General features: G+C 37.8%; 1 protein-coding gene across 7 annotated transcripts in view; it reads left to right on the forward strand.

Annotated features, from left to right (window-relative positions):
- Positions 1-22,835, forward strand: part of PMS1 (PMS1 homolog 1, mismatch repair system component) — a 128,184-nt gene that overhangs the window by 25,605 nt on the left and 79,744 nt on the right. Inside the window, exons 1-5 of one of the 7 annotated variants that reach the window (XM_053598370.1) lie at positions 47-180; positions 1,042-1,149; positions 7,472-7,623; positions 11,379-11,561; positions 21,705-21,807. In XM_053598370.1, the coding sequence (XP_053454345.1) occupies positions 1,095-1,149; positions 7,472-7,623; positions 11,379-11,561; positions 21,705-21,807 (493 nt within the window). In that variant the 5' untranslated portion in view covers positions 47-180; positions 1,042-1,094. Of the gene's footprint in view, positions 1-46; positions 181-1,041; positions 1,169-3,687; positions 3,706-7,471; positions 7,624-11,378; positions 11,562-21,704; positions 21,808-22,835 lie in introns of those variants that run through there. The other 6 variants (XM_053598364.1, XM_053598366.1, XM_053598369.1 and 3 more) reach the window with 6 other exon arrangements.

Consider the following 22,835-nt stretch of genomic DNA (forward strand, 5'->3'; position numbering starts at 1 on the left):
GCCAATCCACGTTACCCCGGGCAAGGCGGGACGAAGTGCTGCGCGCTGGTGTCCGCTCTGCGGTGCGCGCGCGCGCTGGAGCCAGTGGGTGGGCACGTGAGGCCGGGCCTGGGTTTTGGTTGTGTTGCTGGGTGTTCGCCGCTGGTGGATGGGAATTGCCTGTCTTGCGCGAGCTGGAAGGTAGTGTCGACCGGCTAACCAGCTTTTATTCTCATATTCTCGAAGGCTTGAGGGCCCCCTTCTTGTCTGGGGTGGAGCACTAGCGGGGCCCATCACGAGAGCCGCCGACAGCGAGGAGCCTCTCCCGGCGGGAAGCCAACGGAGCGGGCTTGCGGGCGCGCTCACGAGGACGGCGTTCCCCGGGCAGGTTAGGGTTCCTTAGTGGTCTCGTTTGACCTTTGTTGCCCAGACGCTTCTGGGTGCAGGATTCAGTTTTCCAGGCAGAAAAGTTAACCCCTGACAACCATAACTGTTCTTGTGATTGTAGTGTTTTATAGTAATGGTATGTTCTGACACCATACAAGGGGTCCAAGTAAATTCTTTTCAGTTAATCACGGTTTTTGCTAGTATTCTGGGCTTTTCCACACGCTGAAGACAGGCACCTGTATTGCATTCTGAGGAAATGTGGATTCCAAAAATTGATCTTTTTTTTTGTTGTTGTTGTGGTTTTTTTTGGGCGGGGCTGGGTTTGAACCCACCACCTCTGGCATATGGGACCGGAGCCCTACTCCTTGAGCCATAGGCGCCACCCCCAAAAATTGATCTTGAGGAACAAGAAGAAAGGCCTTGATTAGAATTTTTCGAATCATCATTGAAATTCCTTTTACCTTGGCAGTGCACAAAGTTTGTGATTTTTATTTCTAAAATAACTTTAAACAACATTTTAAAGTAGATTTAAGAAAATTTTCCTATGCATGTTTATTTATCATCTCTGTTGGTTCTATGAAAACAATTTATTCTATTCCTTAAATAAATTTTTTCGCGTGTGTTTTCCCTAAAGTCTGTGAGTTCTCTCATCTTTACTTTTTTTTTTTTTTTTAGGTGCATCCATTCTGTCAGTAAGAATGGAAGACTGGCTATCCTGACATTATCAGATGTTCTGTGCTGTGACTTGTAAGCCTAGTATCAACCCTTCACTTTTCAAAAAAGGTCATTTGGTACATCCATGGTAAAATGTTATATTCCAGATGTTATGCTATGGATATGTAATTAATATAAAATCCCTGTCCTCAAAGAACTCTGATAGAGGAGGAGGGGACAAACAAAGAGAATAACCTGTGATGAGTTTTGGATTAGAAATAAGGAAAAGGGCTGTGAGACTACAGTGGAAGGAATGCCTAACCTGTTGAGCAATGAAGGGAAGCTGGCTCATGGGAAAAAATGTTTCCTTGAGGATGTGATATGGAAGGATGGTTAGAAGTCAGCCTAGAGAGAAGTACTCACATAAGCTAAGGGAGGAGTGAGTTGCCACCATATTAAGAGAGAGAAGTCACATAGTATGATTGTCCTACATAGTGTACATTTGGGGAATGATGGGATGAGATTAGAAAGTAGGCAGAAATCCGATTGTTAGGAGTTAGGACTTAACCTGGTCAACAGTTGGAATCCTTTATAAAAATTTTAAGTAGTCTACCAGGGTGATGAAATTTAAGTTATAGAAAGAACCTTAGAAGTGGTAGAGATTGAAGTCAGAATATCAATTAGATAATTATTGTAATAATTCAAGGTGGAAAGGTTGAGGGGCTGAACAGAGGCAGTACAAAGAGGAGAGGACTGGTTTGGGGAATAAGTAGTAAGAAGGATAGGACTGGATGGCAGGATGAGTGAGGAAAATTTCTAGGATGACTTCAGAGTTTCTAATTTTGCTTTGTGTGCTTGGATGGAAAGTGTTCAAGAGCATGGCCTGTGGAGTCAAACTTGCTAGGGAGTCAAACCTGCCACTTGATAGTTTTATGATCTTGAGCAAGCTTAAATTTTATTTGTGATAGAAAAATGATAGTATACATAGGATTGTTGTGAGGATTAAATGGGATGATGTTTATAAAGTTCTTATGTTAGCTGTTACTTTTTTTTTTTTTTTTTTGTAGAGACAGAGTCTCACTGTACCGCCCTCGGGTAGAGTGCCGTGGCGTCACACGGCTCACAGCAACCTCTTAACTCTTGGGCTTACGCGATTCTCTTGCCTCAGCCTCCCGAGCAGCTGGGACTACAGGCGCCCGCCACAACGCCCGGCTATTTTTTGGTTGCAGTTTGGCCGGGGCTGGCTTTGAACCCGCCACCCTCGGCATATGGGGCTGGCGCCCTACTCACTGAGCCACAGGCGCCGCCCCAGCTGTTACTTTTATAATCAAAGAAATATAGGACAACAGCTAATTATTGCATAAGCAGAATATGCAGGTACGAAAACTAATTAGAGAAAGATTGTGGGGTCAGTTTGGGACTTGTTAGTTTAGGTTGCCTTCAGTCATCTAAATAATGATATTTAGGACATAGGTGGAAATAAGGCCCTGGAGTCAAGTAAAAGTTCCCACATATGGGTAAGCTAGGGGATGAAATTGAGGCCAGTTTAAGTATGTAAGTGACTTGCTCGGAAGAAAGACCGTTTTTTCAGAAGTTTACATTGACTCAGGAGAAGTGCTGATAAAATTATTTTTAGTGGCTTTTTGTTAATATTCATGAAGTGCTTTCTGTGAGTGAAGTACTGATGCTCTATGTGTCATTATATATATATGATACGTAATTCTTTGCATTCAAAAGTTGTATAGTTCAGGACTAGGGAGTAGTAGGTGTAATTATACAATTTATATTTTATATTTAGTGAATGTAAATTGATTAATTTTTATATAAGTGAACAACCCTCTCCCCAACTTCTAATTCCTCAAGCTAACTTATTAGGCTTAAGGTCAAGAAGTCTTCTACTAGCCAGGCGCAGTGGCTCGCACCTGCAATCCTAGTATTCTGGGAGGCAAAGGTGGGTAGATTGCTTGAGCTTAGGAGTTCAAGGCCAGCCTGAGCAAGGGTGAGACCCCATCTCTACTAAAAATAGGAAAAATAGCCTGATGTTGTAGCAGGCACCTGTAGTCCCAGCTACTTGGGAGGCTGAAGCAAGAGGATCCCTTGGGCCTAAGAGTTTGAGGTTGCTGTGAGCTATGATGTGCCTCTGTACTTTACCCAGGGCAACAGAAGGAGATTCTATTTCAAAGAAAAAAGAAGTTTTCTACCTTAGTTTGAGAATTGTGAGGATCTAAGGAAAACACTGATCAGCAAAACTTTGGGATACTAAACTAGCCTCATCTCAATCTTTTGGGCAGTCTTCATTATTTTATAATCTTTGTCTGATTTCTCATTTCGCATTCCCTCCAAAAGGCCTCTTCTAAAATCTTTTTTATCCTTAATTTCATCCCAGTATTTATCACACTTAAGTATCATTTTATCCTATAATCAATGTAAAAATTAATGAGATTTGATATTTTTTATGCTGAATTTGAAATCCAGCATGTATTAGCACATCTCAGTTGAAACGACCCACATTTCAAGCGCTCAGTGGCTACGTGTGGCTAGTGGCTACCACATTGGACAGTGGAGATCTGAGGCTTTTGAAGACTATAAAATATGCTATACTTTGCTTGTGATAGCACTAATTGATGTGAATGTTATGACAGTGGAGCAGCATTTCATAACTGGGAATGGGATCTATATTCACAGGTACTTTCCTTAAAACTGGGTACCCACAAACAAATTCAAATGTATAGATTAGAGTTTGATTGATTGTTAGTATTAAAAAGGATTCCCATCATTCTTTTACATAATGATCTTTTATCATGATATGATGCATTTTATAAAGATTTACCATTCATAAAACATACACTTTGATCCTTACAATAAACCAATGAGACATCCTTTTTTACAGATAAGTTGATTATACAGAGGGATTTGAGGGATTTGCTTCATTTTCTGTGTAATGAAAATGAACCCCAAGACATTTTATAGATTCTGATCTGTTAGGTTTTTTCACTTTGCCTATCAGCTTTGCCTTATGTATAGCAAAATACAGTTATATTGTCTTTATGAATTGTGGCTAGTTCACACCATCAGAACCCAATGTGTTTGACCTTTGAAATGTATTCTTTAAAATGCTATGTAATTGTTAACAATGCCAGTACTCCATTTCCTACTCACTTACTGAATCTTACTTTACATGACTTTGTCTTAGTATTTTTCTTTTGGCATTGCTATTTTGTTGGAACTTAGATTCCATAGGATTAAATATCTTATGATCAGGTAACTTAGTCGTGATATATAAACAAGTAGTCATAGTCTTCCCTGTCCCCATTTCTTTGTCCAGGAAAATCTCGACTCTATGGAAGATGTCAAGTATTTATTTTCCAATAATCCTTTCTGAAATTAGGAATTAAGGCAGATGCAAGCCAATTCCTTGCATGTTTTATGTATGTAATTTCCACATGCGATTTTTTTCTTTTTTTTTTTTTTAATTTGTTTGAACAACAGTTTCCATAGTTAAAACAAGTATCTGCTTGGAGATTTTGGATCTACAGGTTGGATCTATCATACAAAGAACCCTGAATGCCATCTTAGAGATTTGAGCTTTATTTTATTGGCTTTGAGGAGCCACGTGATTAAAATGATGTGTTTTAATCAGATACATTAAGGCAGAATAATATATCAGGTTGGTAAAAAAAAAATTGTGATTTTTTTTCTAAATTGCAAATTCTTGCATGTTAGAAATGGGCCATTTGGTATTGCAGTACATTCTCAAGTGTGGTTATATTATATATCATTTAATATGTATTTCTCACTTTATGTTTCTGTGCTAATGACTTAGCTGCTGTTTATTTTCTGTTGATTTGGGGTTAGAAAATGATGTTAGACAAAAAGCTAATTCAAGTGATTTTCTAATTTGAGTTCAAAATGGGTCGTAAAGCAACAGAGACAACTTGCAACATCAAAGGTGCATTTGGCCCAGGAATTGCTAAGAAACGTGCATTGCAGTGGTGGTTGAAGAAGTTTTGCAAAGGAGACAAGAGCCTTGAAGACGAGAAGCCTAGAATCTGGCTGTCAGAAGTTGACAATGACCAATTGAGAGCAATCATCAAAGTTGATACTCTGACAACTACATGAGAAGGTGCTGAAGAACTCAACATCAAACGTTCTCCAGTTTGGCCTTTGAAGCAAATGGGAAAGGTGAAAAGCTTGATTAAGTGGGTACCTCATGAGTTGACCAAATGTCAGAGCCGTCATTGTTTCTTAAGTGTCACATTCTCTCTTATTCTATGCAACAGCAGTGAACCAGTTGCCAGCCATTTCTCCGTGATGTATGAAAAAAAGTGGATTTCATACAGCCAGCCAAAACCAGCTCAGTGGTTGAATCACCGTGAACCTCCAAAGCACTTCCTAAAGCCAAACTTGCACCAAAAAAAGGGCATGGTCACTGTTTAATGATCTGCTGCTGGTCTGATTCACTACAGCTTTCTGAATCTCAGCAAAACCATTACATCTGAAAAGCATACTCAGCAAATCAAGGAAAATTGCAGTGCCTGCTGCTGATAATGGTCAACAGAAAGGGCCCAGTTCTTTCCCCTGACAATGCCTGACTGCATGTCACACAGCCAATGTGTCAAAAGTTGGATGAATTGGGCTAAGGATGATCCATCATATTTACCTGACCTCTTACCAACTGACTACCACTTGTAGTGTCTCAACTTTTTTTTCTTTGCAGTTTTTGGCTGGGGCCAGGTTTGAACCCGCCACCCCCTGTATATGGGGCTGGCGCCCTACTCCTTGAGCTACAGGCGTCACCCTAGAGTCTCAACTTTTTGCATGGAAAATGCTTCCACAACCTGCAGCATGCAGAAAATGCTTTTCAGAAGTTTGTGGAATCTCAAAGCATGGATTTTTATGCTACAGGAGGAAAAAAACTTACTTCTCTTTGGCGACAATGTGTTGGTTGTAAGCTCCTATTTTGATGAATGACAATGTGTTTGAGCCTAGTCCAAATTTCATGGTCCAAAACTGTACTTACCTTTGCATCAACTTAGTATCTGACATGTCTGGTATCTGGCTAGTTCAGGTTAACAGTAATTCTGGATTGTAGATATCTAAACTCCAAAAGACCTCAGTGATTGAAAAAGATATTATGATCATTAAAACATATGAATGACTAATGATGGTAAAGCACGACTGTTGGTAAGGTACAAGGTTGACCGTCATCATTCACATCCCAAGGTGATAGTGCCACCTGTCTTTTCTAGCTAAGCAGAACATATATTACACTCATTATAGCACAACTATTCTTATCATTCTTCATTGATTACCATAGTGTAATTTAATGACTAAATGTTTTTAAGAAATTTTTCAGAACATGCTTGTTTTGTCGATTCCAGTGTGTGTGCTTTCAGTGATGTACTGCGGTGAGTTTGGAAAAAGATATAGTTGGCACAGACATTTAAGGAAATAGATAAAAATCTTTAATGAGAAGTATCTAGGCCCAGTTACTTCATCACTCAAGTATTTTTAGCCTTTTAAATTATCATAATAATTATAAATTATCATTTTTACACATAGTACTTACTTTTTTTTTTTGAGACAGGGTATTTCTCTGTTGCCCAAGTTATAGTAAACTGACATCATCAGCTTACTGCAGCCATCAACTCCTGGGTTTAAGCAAACCACCTGCCTCAGCCTCCTGAGTGAGGCATGCACCATCATACCTGTCTAATTTTGGGGGGGGGGCGAGGGGCGGGGAACAGAGTCTCACCATGTCACACTTGGTAGAGTGCTGTGGCATCACAGCTCACAGCAACCTCAAACTTTTGGGCTTAAACAATTCTCTTGCCTCAGCCTCCCAGGAAAATAATTTTATGGTTGGGGGTCACCACAACATGAGGAACTTTATAAAAGGGTCACAGTATTAGGAAGCTTGAGAACCACTGTGTTAAACTTTGAGTTTGAGCTAGGGATTTCAGCAGACAGTTGGAAATACAGGGTTGGAGTATAGGAGAAAACTCAGAATTGTGGTTATCTAGTAAAGCCCAACAAAAACCCTGAGAGATACTAGAAAAAAAAACAATTTTCTCCTTACGTTGTTAGGGATTTTTTGAACTCACTTTGGGTCACTTTTATTTGTAAGAGGTAATTGGATTACAAAGCAATAGAAGTGACTTGCCTGTATTTAAATCTTAGGTCTGCCTCTTAATAACTGGATAACCTTGGACAAGTTTCCTAACGTCTCTGTGCCTCAGTAGTTTTATAAAATTGAAATGATAATAGTACCTCTGCCAAACTGTATTGGTAAGAAATAAATGATAAGATATTCTGTTCACAGACAGTAGAGTCTGGCATACTGTAAGGCTTAACAAATGTGAGGTATTATTATACTATTATTGCTGTTGGCTCTGTTAGGAAAGATTGTTTAACAATACTTATTTTGACAACTTGTATTTTTGTCTTCTAGCTACTCTGCTAACAGCTAGAATGAAACAGTTGCCTGCAGCAACAGTCCGCCTCCTTTCAAGTTCTCAGATCATCACTTCAGTGGTCAGTGTTGTAAAAGAGCTTGTTGAAAACTCCTTGGATGCTGGTGCCACAAGCATAGATGTTAAACTGGTGAGTGTTATTGAGAAGCCAAATATCTTAAAGGAAAATGGACTGAACAGATGTTTTCTCCTTAAACCTTTATTTTTTTTCTATGTACCAGCAAATTATTCTTAGGACATCAGAACATTTGTCTTAAAATTAAATTCTTAAAAATAACATTTTAATTTAAGTCAACATTATAGTAAACCTAAAGAACATTATGGAAGAAAATACATTCCTTAGAACTCTGTCATCTCCTAAAACATCAACTTAAAGTCCAAATATTTGTCCTTGGTTATTCATATTTGTTTGTTTTATTATTAAATATTCCCTTTTGCATTTTATTTTTTCTACTTAATCTTATTTCTAAATCATTGTTACTTCATAGTTTCTACATTTTTAAATTTTAATGCTTTGTACTAAATCTTTTTTTAAAGATACATGGTCTCACTCATATCACCCATGCTGGAGTGCAGTGGTACAATAATAGCTCACTATAGCGTGAGATTCCTGGGCTCAGCAGTCCTCTTTCTATAGCCTTCCAAGTAGGTGAGACTACAGACATGTCCCTCTATGCCCAGCTAATTCTTATTTATTTATTTTTTTTTAGAATTGAAGTCTTCGTTATGTTGCCCAGGTTAGTCTCAAACTCCTGGCCTCAGGCAGTTCCCCCTCAACTTCCTGAGTTGCTGGGATTATAAGCATGAGCTGCTGTGCCCAGTTAAATCATTTCAGTTAATATGACTTAGAACACTCAATCATAATTTGTTGCAGTTTGTGTGTCTGTTTCCCTTGTTCTAAATTGCTAGCTCATAGATGTTAGCCCTGTATTTTATTTTTGTGTCCTCCATACCTAGCCAGTATCTAGTACATGTCAGGAAGGTGAATACATTTTTTTAATTGAATGTAAGAATACTTTTTTTTAGATGAGGTATATATTAACCAGTGCGGTCAGTGTTCCAAATTTCTATATAAAATCAGCACATTGTACCCCATAAATGCATTAGTGTATACATGATCTTTGTGTTTATGATTTAATAAAGAAAAAAATAAAAGAAAATGTATATACTTTTTTTTTCTTTTTGAGACAGTCTCAGTGCTGTGACATCACAGCTCACAGCAACCTCAAACTCTTGGGCTTAAGCGATTCTCTTGCTTCAGCCTCCCAAGTAGCTGGGACCGCAGACTCCCCCCACAACACTCTGGCTATTTTTTTGTTGAAGTTGTCGTTGTTTAGCTGGCCCTGGCCAGGTTTGAATCCGCCAGCCTGGATGTATGTGGCCAGCACCCTACCCATTGAGCTACGGGTGCCACCCAATAATACATTTTTTTAAAGTCTCCTAATTATCAGATTTTCATGTTATTTGTAGTATTATGGGATTAGAAATAATGCTGATTGAAATATCTTTGTAAGATAGGGAATTAATCTTTTATCTGTAAAATAAGATTCAATGAGATATCTCCCTCCTTCTCTTTCTCTCTCTCTGTCACACCGTCTCTCACTCCCCCTCTATATATAAATTAAATACCAGTAACTTATAAAAACTTTGTGTATTAACTGCTACTGTACGTATTTCAGAAATAAATAATCTTCTGAGAACTTTCCCAAAGTCACATAATTAGTAAGTAGTGGTGCCGAGGTTGGAATCCAGGTCTTTCTAACTAAAACCCATTCAGGATCTTTCCTGTATGTTACTGGTTCTCACAATGTTTGGGTGCATCAGAATAACTTACAGCCATTTGTTGAAACAGTTGCTGGGTCCTCTTAGAACTTCAGATTCTAGGCAGGGCCTGAAAATTTGCATTTCTACTAAGTTTCTAATTGATACTGATGCTGCTACTTTACGGAACAAACTTGGAGAACTGCTTTTCTATATCAAATCTGTATTTAGTTTTTAAATAATATACTCAAAGCTTTATAAACCTGAAAAAAAAAAGTACTAAATTAAACCCAAAGATAGACAATTTATACTTTTCAGGCATTTTATTTTAAGAGTCTCACTTTGTCACCCTTGCTAGAGTGTCGTGGCGTCATAGCTCACAAGAACCTCCAACTCTTGGGCTTAAGATTGGGTTCTCTTGGATTCTCTTGCCTTAGCCTCCCAAGTAATTGAACTACAGTCATCTCCCACAATGCCTGGCTGTTTTTTTAGAGAGGGGGTCTCGCTCTTGCTCAGGCTAGTCTCAAACCTGTGAACTCAGGGAAATCCATCCGCCTCAGCCTCCCAGAGTGCTAGGTTTACAGGTGTGAACCACCACGCCCCCCACCCCACCCCTCAGAATAGCCGGGCTTGTGGCGGGAGCCTAATAGTCCCAGCTAGCTACTCAGGAGGCTGAGGCAAGAGAATCACTTACGCCCAAGAGTTTGAGGTTGCTGTGAGCTGTGACATCATGGCACTCTACTGAGGGCAAAAAAATGAGACTCTGTCTCATCAAAAAAAGCATTATGTGGGCAGCGCCTGTGGCTCAGTGGTTAGGGTGCTGGCCTCATATACCAAGGGTGTTGGGTTCAAACCTGGCCCCGGCCAAACTGCAACAAAAAAATAGCTGGGCGTTCTACCGGGCATCTGTTGTAGTCCCAGCTACTTGGGAGACTGAGGCAAGAGAATTGCTTAAGCCCAGGAGTTGGAGGTTGATGCCATGGTACTCTACTGAGGGCAATAACATGAGACTCTGTCTCTTAAAAAAAAATGTTAAATATTAGAGCATTATAATTTTAGGAAGTTTTTCCCCTCCTTTAAAATTTGCATCTATGGTCATGCATAAAATTATAGTGTCAGGCTTATGGTAGAAGTTAGCTAACAAACTTAGGATATAATATTAATAGAAAGTGTGTCACCATAGGAATTTATATTTTTAATATATGTTCATATTTTTAGTATTAGAATAAGATATGAATTGAGTTTTTAAAAGAATTTTCTTGACTTTTGAATTAAAAAGTCACTAAGTTATTTCTTAGCAGTTCTTGTTAGGTGATGGCTCGTAGAAAGTATGGAGTAAATAAGTTTTTTATGGGAGGAAAAAGGTAGAAAGTATTAAAAATCAGGTTGTACCTGATTACAGAATTAGCCTGTAATTCTAGCATTCTGAGAGGGTGAGGATTGCTTGAGCTTAGGAATTCCAGACCAGCCTAAGCAAGAGAGAGACTCCCCTTTCTATAAAAAATTAAAAAATTAGCCAGGTATGGTGGCGTGTGCCTGTAATCTCAGCACGTCAGGAGGCTGAGGCTGGAGGATTGCTTGAGCCCAGAAGTTTCAGGCTACAGTGGGCTATATAATGCCACTGCACTTTACTTGGAGTGATAGAGTGAGACTATCTTTTTCTTTTTCAAAAAAGAAAGTAAAATCTGGTTGAATAATAACTGTTAGTGTCTTGGTGGGTAGAACAGGTTTGTTTTATTGGTGATAGTGTTCTGTTTTGTTTCATTTAGGGATTTGTGCATATGAAAGTCATGTATAATTCAGAAAAATTTTGGGGGGTCAAGTTTAAACAAATTATCATAAATGCTCATGGTAATGAAACAATTAAAAGAAACCTTAAAGATCAGACTGACCTCCATATTTTACTGTTGAATCTGAGCCCAAAGAAAACAAGGAACTTGCTCATTGCACCATAACTAGAATTAGTAGAGCTAAGGAATTGAAACTCTTATTTCCATAATGTTAGGTTTCCATACAAGGTAAAAAAATGACAATTGTTTTCTTTGTGGTTTTTTTGCTTGTGAATGTCATAATACTTCAATATTTTTATGTATTAAAAGTGTTTTTTTTTTAAACATTTTATAGGAAAACTATGGATTTGATAAAATTGAGGTACGAGATAATGGTGAGGGTATAAAGGCTGTTGATGCACCTGTAATGGCAGTGAAGTTCTATACCTCAAAAATAAGTAGTCATGAAGATCTTGAAAACTTGACAACTTACGGTTTTCGCGGAGAAGCCTTGGGGTCAATTTGTTGTATAGCTGAGGTAAGGCAATTTATATTGGTTATAGTAGTGATTTTATAATCACAGAAGATTAGAATTAAGAGAAAACTAATCCAGTATTTGGTTAATAATGTTTAAATTTTTTTTCATTATAGCAAAATATACATAACATATAATTTGCCATTTTTGACCATATTAATTTTGTTTTTGTTTATTGAGATGGTCTCACTCTGTCACCCACGCTAGAATGCAGTAGCATAATGATAGCTCCCTGTGGCCTTGAACTCTTTGGCTCAAGCCATCCTCCTTTGCCTCCCAAGTAGCTAGGACTACTGATGAGCACTGCCATGCCCAGCTATTTTATTTTAATTTTTCATGGAAATAGGGTCTCCCTATGTTGTCTAGACTGATCTCAAACTACTGGCCTTAACCAATCTTCTTGCCTTGGCTTCCCAATGTGCTGAGATTACAGGTATGAGCTACCATACCTGGCCCATTTTAGCCATGTTTAAGTGTACATTTCAGTGGCAGTAACATTAAATACATTAACACTTTTATGCATCCCTCACCATTATCCATGTCCAGAACTTCTTCGGCATCCTAAACTAAAACTCTGTACCCATTAAATACTAAGTTCTCATTCCCTTTGCCCCTTCCCCCAGTAAGCACTATTCTGCTTTCTGTCTCTATGAATTTGAGTATTTTAAGTGTCTCATAGAAGAATCATACAATATTTGTTCTTTTGTGTCCTATTTCATTTAGCATAATGTCACCAAGGTTCATCTGTGTTGTGTCATATGTCAGGATTTCCTTCCTGTTTAAGGCTGAATAATAGTCCATTGTATATACCACATTTCATTTATTCATTTATCCTTCTGTGGACGTTTGGGGTTGCTTCCACCTTTTGGCTGTTATGAATAATGTTCCTATGAACATAGGCATACAAATATCTGTTCAAGTCTTTGTGTTCAGTTCTTGCGGGTGTATAGCCAGAAGTCTATATAAAACATAGAATTACTGCATGATATGGCAATTCTATGTTGTATTTTTCTTTCTTTCTTTCTTTTTTTTTTTTTTTTGTAGAGACAGAGTCTCATTGTACTGCCCTCGGGTAGAGTGCCGTGGTGTCACACGGCTCACAGCAACCTCTAACTCTTGGGCTTACGCGATTCTCTTGCCTCAGCCTCCCGAGCACAACTTCTGTTTTTTCTAATTTGCTGAGGTTAGATTTGTGGCCTAGGATGTGGTCAAATTTGGAGTATGTTCCATGGGCTGATGAGAAGAATGTGTATTCAGTTTTGTTGGGATGAAATGTTCTGTAGATGTCTGTTAAGTCCAGATGTTGAATGGTTCAGTTGAAATCTAAAATTTGTTTGCTTAGCTTCTTTTTGGAGGATCTATCCAGGACTGCTAAAGGGGTGTTAAAATCTCCAACTACTATGGAACTGGAGGAAATCAAGTTGCTCATGTCTGTTAGAGTTTCTCTTATAAATTGAGGTGCATTCTGGTTGGGTGCATAAATATTAATAATTGAAATCTCATCATATTGAGTGTTACCTTTAACAAATATGAAGCGTCCATCCTTATCCTTCCTTATTTCAGTTGGTTTAAAGCCTGCATCTGCGAATAGGATTGCAACACCTGCTTTTTCCTGCTTTCCATTTGCCTGGAGTATAGATGACCATCCCTTCACCTTGAGTCTATATTTGTCTTTTAATGTAAGATGCAATTCTTGTATGCAGCTGATATCTGGCTTGAGATTTTGTATCCAGTCAGCCAACCTGTGCCTCTTTAGAGTACAATTTAAACCATTCACATTAATTGAGAACATTGACAAGCCTTTCGAGAGTCCGGTGGACATTTTTAATCCTTTTGCGAGCGTGGAAGTTGTAATTTGATCAAAATTTTCTGGGTGGGTTTACTTTTGTGGTGGAGGATTACTCTGGTCTTTATGGAGGATAGGTCTGAGAATATCCTGGAGAGCTGGTTTAGTTATGGCAAATTTCTTCAACATGTGAATGTCATTGAAGTATTTAATTTCTCCATCATAAATGAAACTCAGTTTAGCTGGATACAGGATCCTGGGTTGAAAGTTACTTTGTTTTAGGAGATTAAAAGTCGATGACCATCCTCTTCTAGCTTGAAAGGTTTTAGCAGAGAGCTCTGCAGTTATTCTAATATTCTTGCCCTTTCAGGTGATGGTTTTCTTTCGTCTGGCTGCTTTCAGAATTTTCTCCTTCATATTAACTTTAAGTGAAATTAATGATGATATGTCTGGGGGATGTCTTATTTGGGTTGAGTTGTGCTGGAGTTCTGAAACCATCTGCTATCTGAATTTCAGAATCTCTTGGCATGTCTGGAAAGTTCTCCTTCATAATCTCATGGAGAAGAGACTCTGTGCCTTGTGAAGCCACTTCGTTGCTTTCGGGGATCCCTATAAGACGAATATTGGTTTTCTTTGAATTATCCCAGAGCTCTCTGAGAGAGTGATCTGTTTTCGCCCTCCATTTCTCTTCCTCTTTGAGAATTTGGGAGAATTCGAAAGCTTTGTCTTCAGTGTCAGAAATCCTTTCTTCTGCTTGTTCCATTCTGTTACTGAGGGATTCTACTGTGTCTCTCAGATCTTTGAGGGCCGCAACTTCTTGTCTCCATGTGTCATAATCTTTGGTCATTTGGACTTTGAATTTGTTGAATTCTTGAGATATCTTTTGGATTACTGCTTGGAATTCTAATTTGATCTTATTAGGTATCCAGATTCTGAATTTGATTTCTGACATCTCAGCTATTTGTTTGTGCATGGGATCTTGTGCTGTGTCTGCCCCATTGATCCTTGGGGGAGTTGATCTACTCTGATTATTCATATTGCCAGAGTTTTTCTGTTGATTTCGCCTCATGATTGTTTTTCACTGTTTCTTCTGGCCGTCCTCAGAGTTGGGGAGGTGTCTCTCCAAGGTTAGACCCCAGTGGGATCACTCTATTGTTGCTGGATCATTGTAGGGAGTGACCCTGTGTAGTTCCTCTGGGACTGCCCCAGCCAGGGAGTTCTGGTTGTGGAAGCAGCTCCAGAGTGTGACACACCCGGATCCAGCAACAGGGCGGAAGGTGGTGCGCACAGTTCTGGGAGTGCCTGGCGCCCAGTGACTTTGGCACAGAGAGCCCAAGGCTCCAGAAGTCTCTGGCCAGGAGAAGGGCTCTGCGCAGAGGCAGGGAAGGCTCCAGAGGGGACATGGCTACCAGAGTCCCTGGCTAGACAAGCGAGCTGGTGTGGAGTTAGGGAGGGTACAGGCGGGAGGATTCAGGGTTGCGTGGCTCCCGCAGTTCCTGGTCAGGGCATGTGGAGGCCCGGCAGTCGAGGTTTGCAGCACAGCTCTTATGGAGGTCCCGGTGGCCCCAAGCCCAGGAGATTGAGGTTGCTATGAGCTGTGACGCCACGGCACTGTACCCAGGGCAACAGCCCAAGGCTCCAGTGTGCCACAGCCAGTCTCACTCTGCCCCTGAGGGTTAAGGCTGTAAGGCAGCTCAGTCCCCGCCTTTAGGCTGCTCATTTACTAGGTTACTATCTCCCGCCTAATCCTTGCTCTGCGACCTTGAAGGCGGAGCTTGCTGGGGCAGTTCTCCCTCAATGCCTCCCTGCGGCCCACAGCCGAACACTATTAGCTTCGTCCGGCTCAACAGCTCAGTCTGGGGCCCTAGACAATGCCCAAAGTTCTCCGCACTACTGCTCAAACTCTCCCCAAGGCAGTTCAACTGAGTGCCAAGTCTAAAAACACCAAAACAGTTCACAGGTAAGGCCTTCTCGGTTTGCAGTCTCCCTGTTTCTTGTACTTATGGTTGCCAGCGGGATTAGGTCGATCGAACACACGTAATCACTTGCCAGTTTTCCACTGTTTTTGTCCTCCTCTTGGGGTCCAAAAGTCCCTTGCTGACTCCCTGTATCCTCAAAGGGATGATTATAGGCAGATCCCACCAGCCAGATATGCCTGGAGTCTTATCTCCCCAGACTCACCGTGGTCAGTTGCAGGGAAGCTGTTACTCGGCCGCCGTCTTGCTCCACCTCTCCTTCATTTCAGAAGTGCCTGTTTTTAAAATGGAATGGAGTTTGCACTCCATTCCTAGTACTAGTATTAGTACTAGTACCTGCTAGTACCTTTACTGTTGTTTGTGTTCTCAGTGGCTATTTTAGAAGTATATTTTTTGTTGTAGAACTTCAGTATTTATTTATTTTTTTAGCTGTTATCATACTTAGGAAACAGTCTTAAAAGCTTTATTTGGTAGGGCATTGTCAGAAAAGAGAATTTGGCATTTCGTTATTTTCTACAAATGTATACAACCTTTCAGAGATGAAATTGGTCATAATCAGCTTTGCCTGCTAGGTGGCAGCAGTATACTTAGTCTTTACAAATATATTGGATAGGAACTGTATGATTTATCCAAATCTTCACTGCAGTTCTGATTTTAGATGGTAGTTTTGCAATTCTATGTCCATTGGTCACTCTCTATCTTGTTCTCTTATTTGATTACTAAAACCGACTTGATAGGCCATTTTTCATTTTGTCTTTTATTTTTGAGGCATTCAAGGGGCCTGGAGTACAAATGCATATACATATATTTTGTTAGTTAAAATAATTTTATTCATCAAAATTATAAAGAATTGTTAAGGTAACACAACAATAGAAAACTATAAACTTAAAAAAATTACATTTGCAATTTACATGTTGCCATGCCAAGCATTTTTTTTATCTTAGAAAATAGTCACAACATTTTATTTATTTATTTTTTTTTTGAGGCAGAGTCTCACTGTGTTGCTCTGGGTAGAGTGCTGTGGCGTCATCATAGCTCACAGCAACCTTAAACTCTTGAACTCAAGTGATCCTCTTGCCTCAGCATCCTGAGTAGCTGGGACTACAGGTGCCCGCCACAATGCCAGGCTACTTTTTCTATTTTTAGAGATTGATAATAGGAATTTAGTTTTGTTGCACTATCAAACAGCTGTCACCTGAAACTCCAATTGTTGAAATTTCATTTGGTTATGTTAAAGATGTTAAAATTTTGGTTATAAAAAAAAAAAACTAAGACTTTCAGCAAAATTGGCAGAAGATATCTAAAATACATTTAATTCTGTATCATTTATTTGCATACTCAAAAAGAGTGGGCAGTTTTCCTAATCTGTAGGAAATTATAAAATACCTTCCAGTCTTAAAAGTCTAAAAGGAATAGTTTTTTAAATATATGCAGAGTAAACTATTAATATTTAAAAATGGAATTACTACTTTCATAAGCTATAATGAATGTAAGTGTATAAGTGACTAATATAGATTCATAATAGTTTTTTAAAAAATCATTAACAAGCATAATCTCTTAACATTTACTGTTTATAGAGCAATAATTTTGAGTTATCACCTTCAGTATTAAATTACTGGTATTAATTACTTAGCATAGTGATTAGAATTTACTAGAAATAGTGAAAATTCTGCTTTTTACCTGTTGATAAAAATTTTTCTAACGTCTACTTGATATATTGTTCCTATCACATAAGATGTGTGTAATAAAAGATTATATTCCTTATTAAGTTAATTTTTATATGTGTTATGTAATAAATGATCTTTTTCCAAAAGTAATGTTTAAGAAACTCATTTAATTTTTTGAACTGCATTTTAAGTGTAAGCTAAATTACTCCTTGGTTTTAGAAGGAATAAGAAAAGTTTGTTTTGTCTTTTGAAATGCAAAACATACTCCAAGGTAGGAATCAGAAGCCTAATTCTAAATCCCAAGTGTTTGACTAGGAGACCTAGTCTAAAGCATGAAACGGGCTAACTTTTCTGATAGTCACTTTTTAAAAAACATCTCTAACATGAGGGTAATGATTTGAGGGTCAAGTAAAATAATACATGTTAAAATAGCTCAAATATTGCCATGTGCCATATAGAGGAAAGTTATTTCTACTTTAAACTTAAATGTGTAAAAGTATTATGCAGCTGTATCATGTATGTGATAAAATTATCACACTTGGTTATACCCTTCTGCAGGTAGTATTTTGTGTTTAACATCCAAAGTTCACGCAGACTCCTCCACATTTTGGGGAAATCCTTTGTAAATTTTAACAGCTATTCATAGGTGAATTTCTAATTCTCATGAAAGGTCTTTATATTATAAGTTCGTTTTTTTATTCCTTCCCCCCCACACCAGGAGAATGAAGAATTGCCTACCTCCCTCTGCATAGTACTCATTTTTATTGATTTATTCATTCAGCATTTTTTAAGTGGTTATAGTGTAGGGTTTTATTCTAATCTATCAAATTCATATACTGTTGACCCATAAACAGCGTGAGGGTAAGGGTTACCAGAGGCCCCCCCCCGTGCAATCAGAAATCTGCATATAGCTTCTCATTTCCTAAAAACTAAACTACTAGGGGTTGCACCTGTGGCTCAAAGGAGTAGAACGCCAGCCCCATATGCCAGAGGTGGTGGGTTCAATCCCAGCCCTGGCCAAAAACTGTAAAAAAAAAACAAAAACCTAAACTACTAATAGCCTACTGTTGACCAGCCTTACTGTTAAGTTAACACGTATTTTGTATGATATATGCTGTATTCTTACAATAAAACAAGTTAAAGAGGACAATGTTATTAAGGAAGAGAATATATTTGCTGCTCATTAAATGGCAGTGGATGATCATCAAAGTGTTTATCCTTGTTATCTTCACATTAAGTAGACTGTGGAAGAAGAGGGGTTGTTCTTACTGTCTCAGGAGTGGCACAGTCAGAAAAAAAAATCAGTGTGTAAGTGGACCCATGCAGTTCAACCCCTCTGTCCAAGGTTGTCTATTCATAATTTTGTTATGCAATCAACCTCTGTAGGTTCGATTTTGTTTTACATCACGTTAGGAGTCCATAGCTTAGAGGCAGAATACGAAGCTAAGCCATTGTGTTTTGAAGGTGAAAGTTAGAACTCTTGTTATTTGTGGGCCCACTTAGCTGTATGAAGGGCAGGAGAAGCCCTGAGCATTATTCTAAAGGTTCTAAGCCAAGCAAATGATTCCTGATTCCTTTTTCACAGTGTAGGGTACTTCCTATATACTTTATAGCTATGGTGGCAGAGCTTTTGTCAGAATAGACTTAGAAATTTTTTAAGCAGTTGGAATATTTTGCTATCTAAATAACAGCTTCAGCATAGGTAAAGAAAACTGTTAAAAGGAGAAAAAGCCAGGGCCAAGGTCTCCCTGGTCCTAGTCTCCCCCATAGTAGGTATCTGGGGCAGGTTCTAAAGTTAGAATAAAGTAAATATATATATAATTATGCACAGGCAGGTGTACACAGAAAGAAAAAGAAATTTCAGTCATCCATGCAGAAGTGCTTGTTTCACCTAAATCATAAAGACCATTTATCTTAGTTTTCAGACACATGTTTTCTGTGCTAAAGTGTTCATCTAAAGTCAGCTAAAAGAACCCAAAGGCTTTGCCTAGTTTTAAGTCTAAACATTGAAGAAAAACTGTGCTTACCTAAAGTTTAAGTGTTTTTATGTAATTTTAGTTTTATAATAATAATAATATAATTTCCTAAAACTGAGTAATTGGACCCGAGAGTCAGTTTTTAATAACTGATAGCTAACATAACCTCTAAGGCCCCCTAAGGACTTCTAAAACTTCTCTATTTAAAGTACTAGGGGTTTTTTTGTTTGTTTGTTTGTTTTGGGGGGTTTTTAAAAATTTCTTCTCTTGACACCATTAGATTCACTCACTGCTGTGATTCCTCCATGTCTCTAGTTACAGAATCACCACTAGTAGTTTGTGATATCAGAGACTTTCCTGCTGGTGGAGTTACTGCAAGTTTAAATGTTCTAACGCCTTCTGAACCTGTGCCTGGTCCAAAAAAAGGTTTATTGCCTAGGACACAGGGTCATATGATGAAATAAACTCCTGAAATATAATTCCTTTCCTTCCTCTGAAGAATGCACTGTATTTCATGAATTTGTAAAATGTACTTATTTATCCTTCACTTATTTATCCTTCATTTATCATTGCAAAGCATTGCCTCTCTAAATAAATTTCCATGGTGCCTTACAAATTGTAATTTAAAAAAATTTAATGTTGAAACATAATATTGTGTTCTATTCTGTTTTTAACTTTAACATAAATGTTGTATTACCTTAGTTACACGAAGGTCCTATTTTACTTTATTTAGCACTTCAGTTTATTCATTTAGGCTGGAGTTTATTTACTGTTCATTAATATGTTCAGGATGAGCAAGTTGGTATCTTGTAAAATGCTTTGAAGTGGTTAAAGCAAAATCCCATGTAACCTTATAAAGTATTAGCATCATCTTCATCTTATCATCACCCTCTCCTTAAAGATGATAGTGTAATCATCATTATTCAGGACCATCTAGAAGCTACTGGCAGAATTAGTACTGGAACTCAGAGTTCCAGGGCTTGTCTTTGCTCAGTGACACCAACTTTAGGTCAGGTGGCTAGCTCTTTGGAGAATAGAAATAGAATTCAATTGACCTTGGCATTTTGGAGAAGCAGTTGGTTAAATGTAGCATTATTTTTAAAGGGAGAATCATGGAGTAATTGAACACTGGAAAGAAAGTTTTTAGCAATTTCTGTCTTCTAAATTACGAAGTTTTTAAATCATGCAGTGCATTTTAGAAGAAGTAAAATAGTCACTGAAGAGTACATAGAAGCTCTCAACTTGTCTGTTTTAGGTACTTTGGGGGATAGTAATCACAGAAATAGCTCAATGCAATATCCCAAGGAAGGGTTTTATGGACTTCACTCTCAGAATCTAGCAGACTCAGCTGGAGAAGCCATATTTTGTTGTGGTGGCTCTGATAGTCACTGCATGGTTCCTACATGCTCCACAGAGCCCTATGGCCTACAGTAAATCTGCTTGGTCAGGGCAGGGTGACAGAACCATCAGATGTAAATCCAGATGGCCACAGAAGAGTTCTGGCTTCTGAGTACAAGGATGGCCAAAAAAGATTGCACTCAATTTTGAATCATCAGTGATCACCAGATGTGTGAGAAGGCTATCTTCTTCCTGGTCCACCTTGTTTTCCTTGCCAGCATCCTCACTCCTCATTTTGGTTTTTTCGTAACAAAGGTATATGTATTTTATTATTATTGTACTTTCTGATTAATCTCACAAGATAGGTAAATAGAAAGGTAAGAAGGGTAGCTCAAAAGAATGCAGACACTTTAAAATTTATATTTCTATGACTTATAGCTGAAGAACTGTTTTCATGCTGCATGAAATCTCTTATGCTTACATATTTTAATGCTTAAGTTTTTTTAATACAGATTTTGCACATGAGTTTAAAGATTGGTTTTAAGAAAAAGTCGTATAAAGATATGTGTAATTAAAAATTTTATTGAACCATAAACTTGAAATGTAGTACAGTTTTTATAAAGAATATAAAAGGGGGAAGGAATGATCACTTTACCAAGGTGTTATTCATTTACCAATAAATTTATGGAAACTGTGTTAAAAAGCAAGTTCTCCTAATACAGTTGAAGTATTTGCTTTTAGAGAAGTAAGCAATGTAATATATGTGTGTGTATATATATATACACACACATTACACACATATATATATACACAATATATATACACACATTACATAGAGCCATTTCAGGTATACTGGTTTGTGTATAAGTGTTTTAATTAAAATTCTTAAAATGAAAAACAGTAATTTGTAACAGGAAAAATACAAGCTGGCCTGTTGCTTAGTGTAACTATGGAATATTACAGGGCCCGGTGCAGTGGCTCATACCTGTAATCCTAGCACTCTGAGTGCCTAAGACGGGTGGATCACTTGAGCTCACAGGTTCGAGACCAGCCTGAGCCAGAGTGAGACCCCCATCTCTAAAAATATAGCCAGATATTAAGGTGGGCACCTATAGTCCCAGCCACTCAGGAGGCTGAGGCAAGAGAATCACTTGAGCCCAAGAGTTTGAGATTGCTGTGAGCTTTGACTCCATGACACACTACCAAGGGTGACAGTTTGAGACTCTGTCTCAAAAAAAAGAAAAAGAAAAAAAAGGAATATTACAAAAGAAGTGAACATAAGACTTTATCATGTAAAACTTTTATTAAGCAAATCATTATGTGATAATTATTTCAAATTTAATGTGATAATCAACCCACTGCAGTATCTAAAATGATAATTCTATTAGTGTTTTCCTCCCTAGGTTTTAATTACAACAAGGACGGCTGCTGATAATTTTAGCACCCAGTATGTTTTAGATGGCAGCGGTCACATACTGTCTCAAAAACCTTCACATCTTGGTCAAGGTAAGAGAGTAGCTTTGTAGCATTTTTTTACCTTTTGTTTTATTTGTTTAAAAAAGTTCTACTCCTCAAATTTAAAGGTATTGCTTTGGGCTTAATCCTGATAAAGGCTAGTTAACTTCCATGTGAACAGTTACCCTTTATTCTAGCCACCAGTCTCTTAAATATTTAAGAGCTGTTTTCAAAAGGAACAGTGTGAGAGACTAGACAACGCAGTGAACTAGCTCTTCAATAAAAACAATAACACCTTCATTTTACGTGTGCTGTGTCACTAGTGTCTTTATATATAAAGGTCATATTTCATTGAAACACCTAAAACATCATTGATTTGGTATTAAACCATACCATTATCAATACTGTGGTTAAGTAATTTAAAATACATTTATTTATGGAAAACTTCAAGCATATGCACATATAATAGGGTAGCATTGCTGAAGTTCTTTTATCTAACACCTTTACCTGTTTCCTTTTGTTCTGTATTATTTCAAAGGAAATAAATATATTACTTATTGATGCTTCTTATGTAGTTTGTTTTATACTCTTTTATGTATTTTATTACATTTTAAAAACTTTCTATGGGAAAAAAGATTTCTTTAAGGCTTCAGTTTCACATATCTCCTTTAATCTTTTTCATACTACTAATTTCTGATAATGGGATGGTTAAAAGAATATTAAAAGTATGACCTCTTTAAAATCATTTTCAAAAGAATTATTAGGTCTCAAAGGGAACTGTTGGGGTTTTTATTGTTATTTGTCCCTCTCCAGTTTGTATTGTAAATTCTTGTTTAATTTGTGGTCCCTCATTGTAATTTATGCAAGTACATACTATATCTTTTCTATGGTTTCTTCCAGGTTTAATGTTAAATTTTTGGATTTTTTTCAAAATGACTTCTATATTCATTGAAACTTATTTTCTTGTATTTTAATACTAACACCACATTCTCCTCATTTTGTGAATTCTTAGCTTAGTAGTTACTGATTACTTTTGCCCTTTAGGGATTAATATTTTTGTATCCACATAGGGGAAAGAG

The sequence above is a fragment of the Nycticebus coucang genome, chromosome 7, assembly GCF_027406575.1.
Source record: "Nycticebus coucang isolate mNycCou1 chromosome 7, mNycCou1.pri, whole genome shotgun sequence".
Classification (NCBI taxonomy): domain Eukaryota; kingdom Metazoa; phylum Chordata; class Mammalia; order Primates; family Lorisidae; genus Nycticebus; species Nycticebus coucang.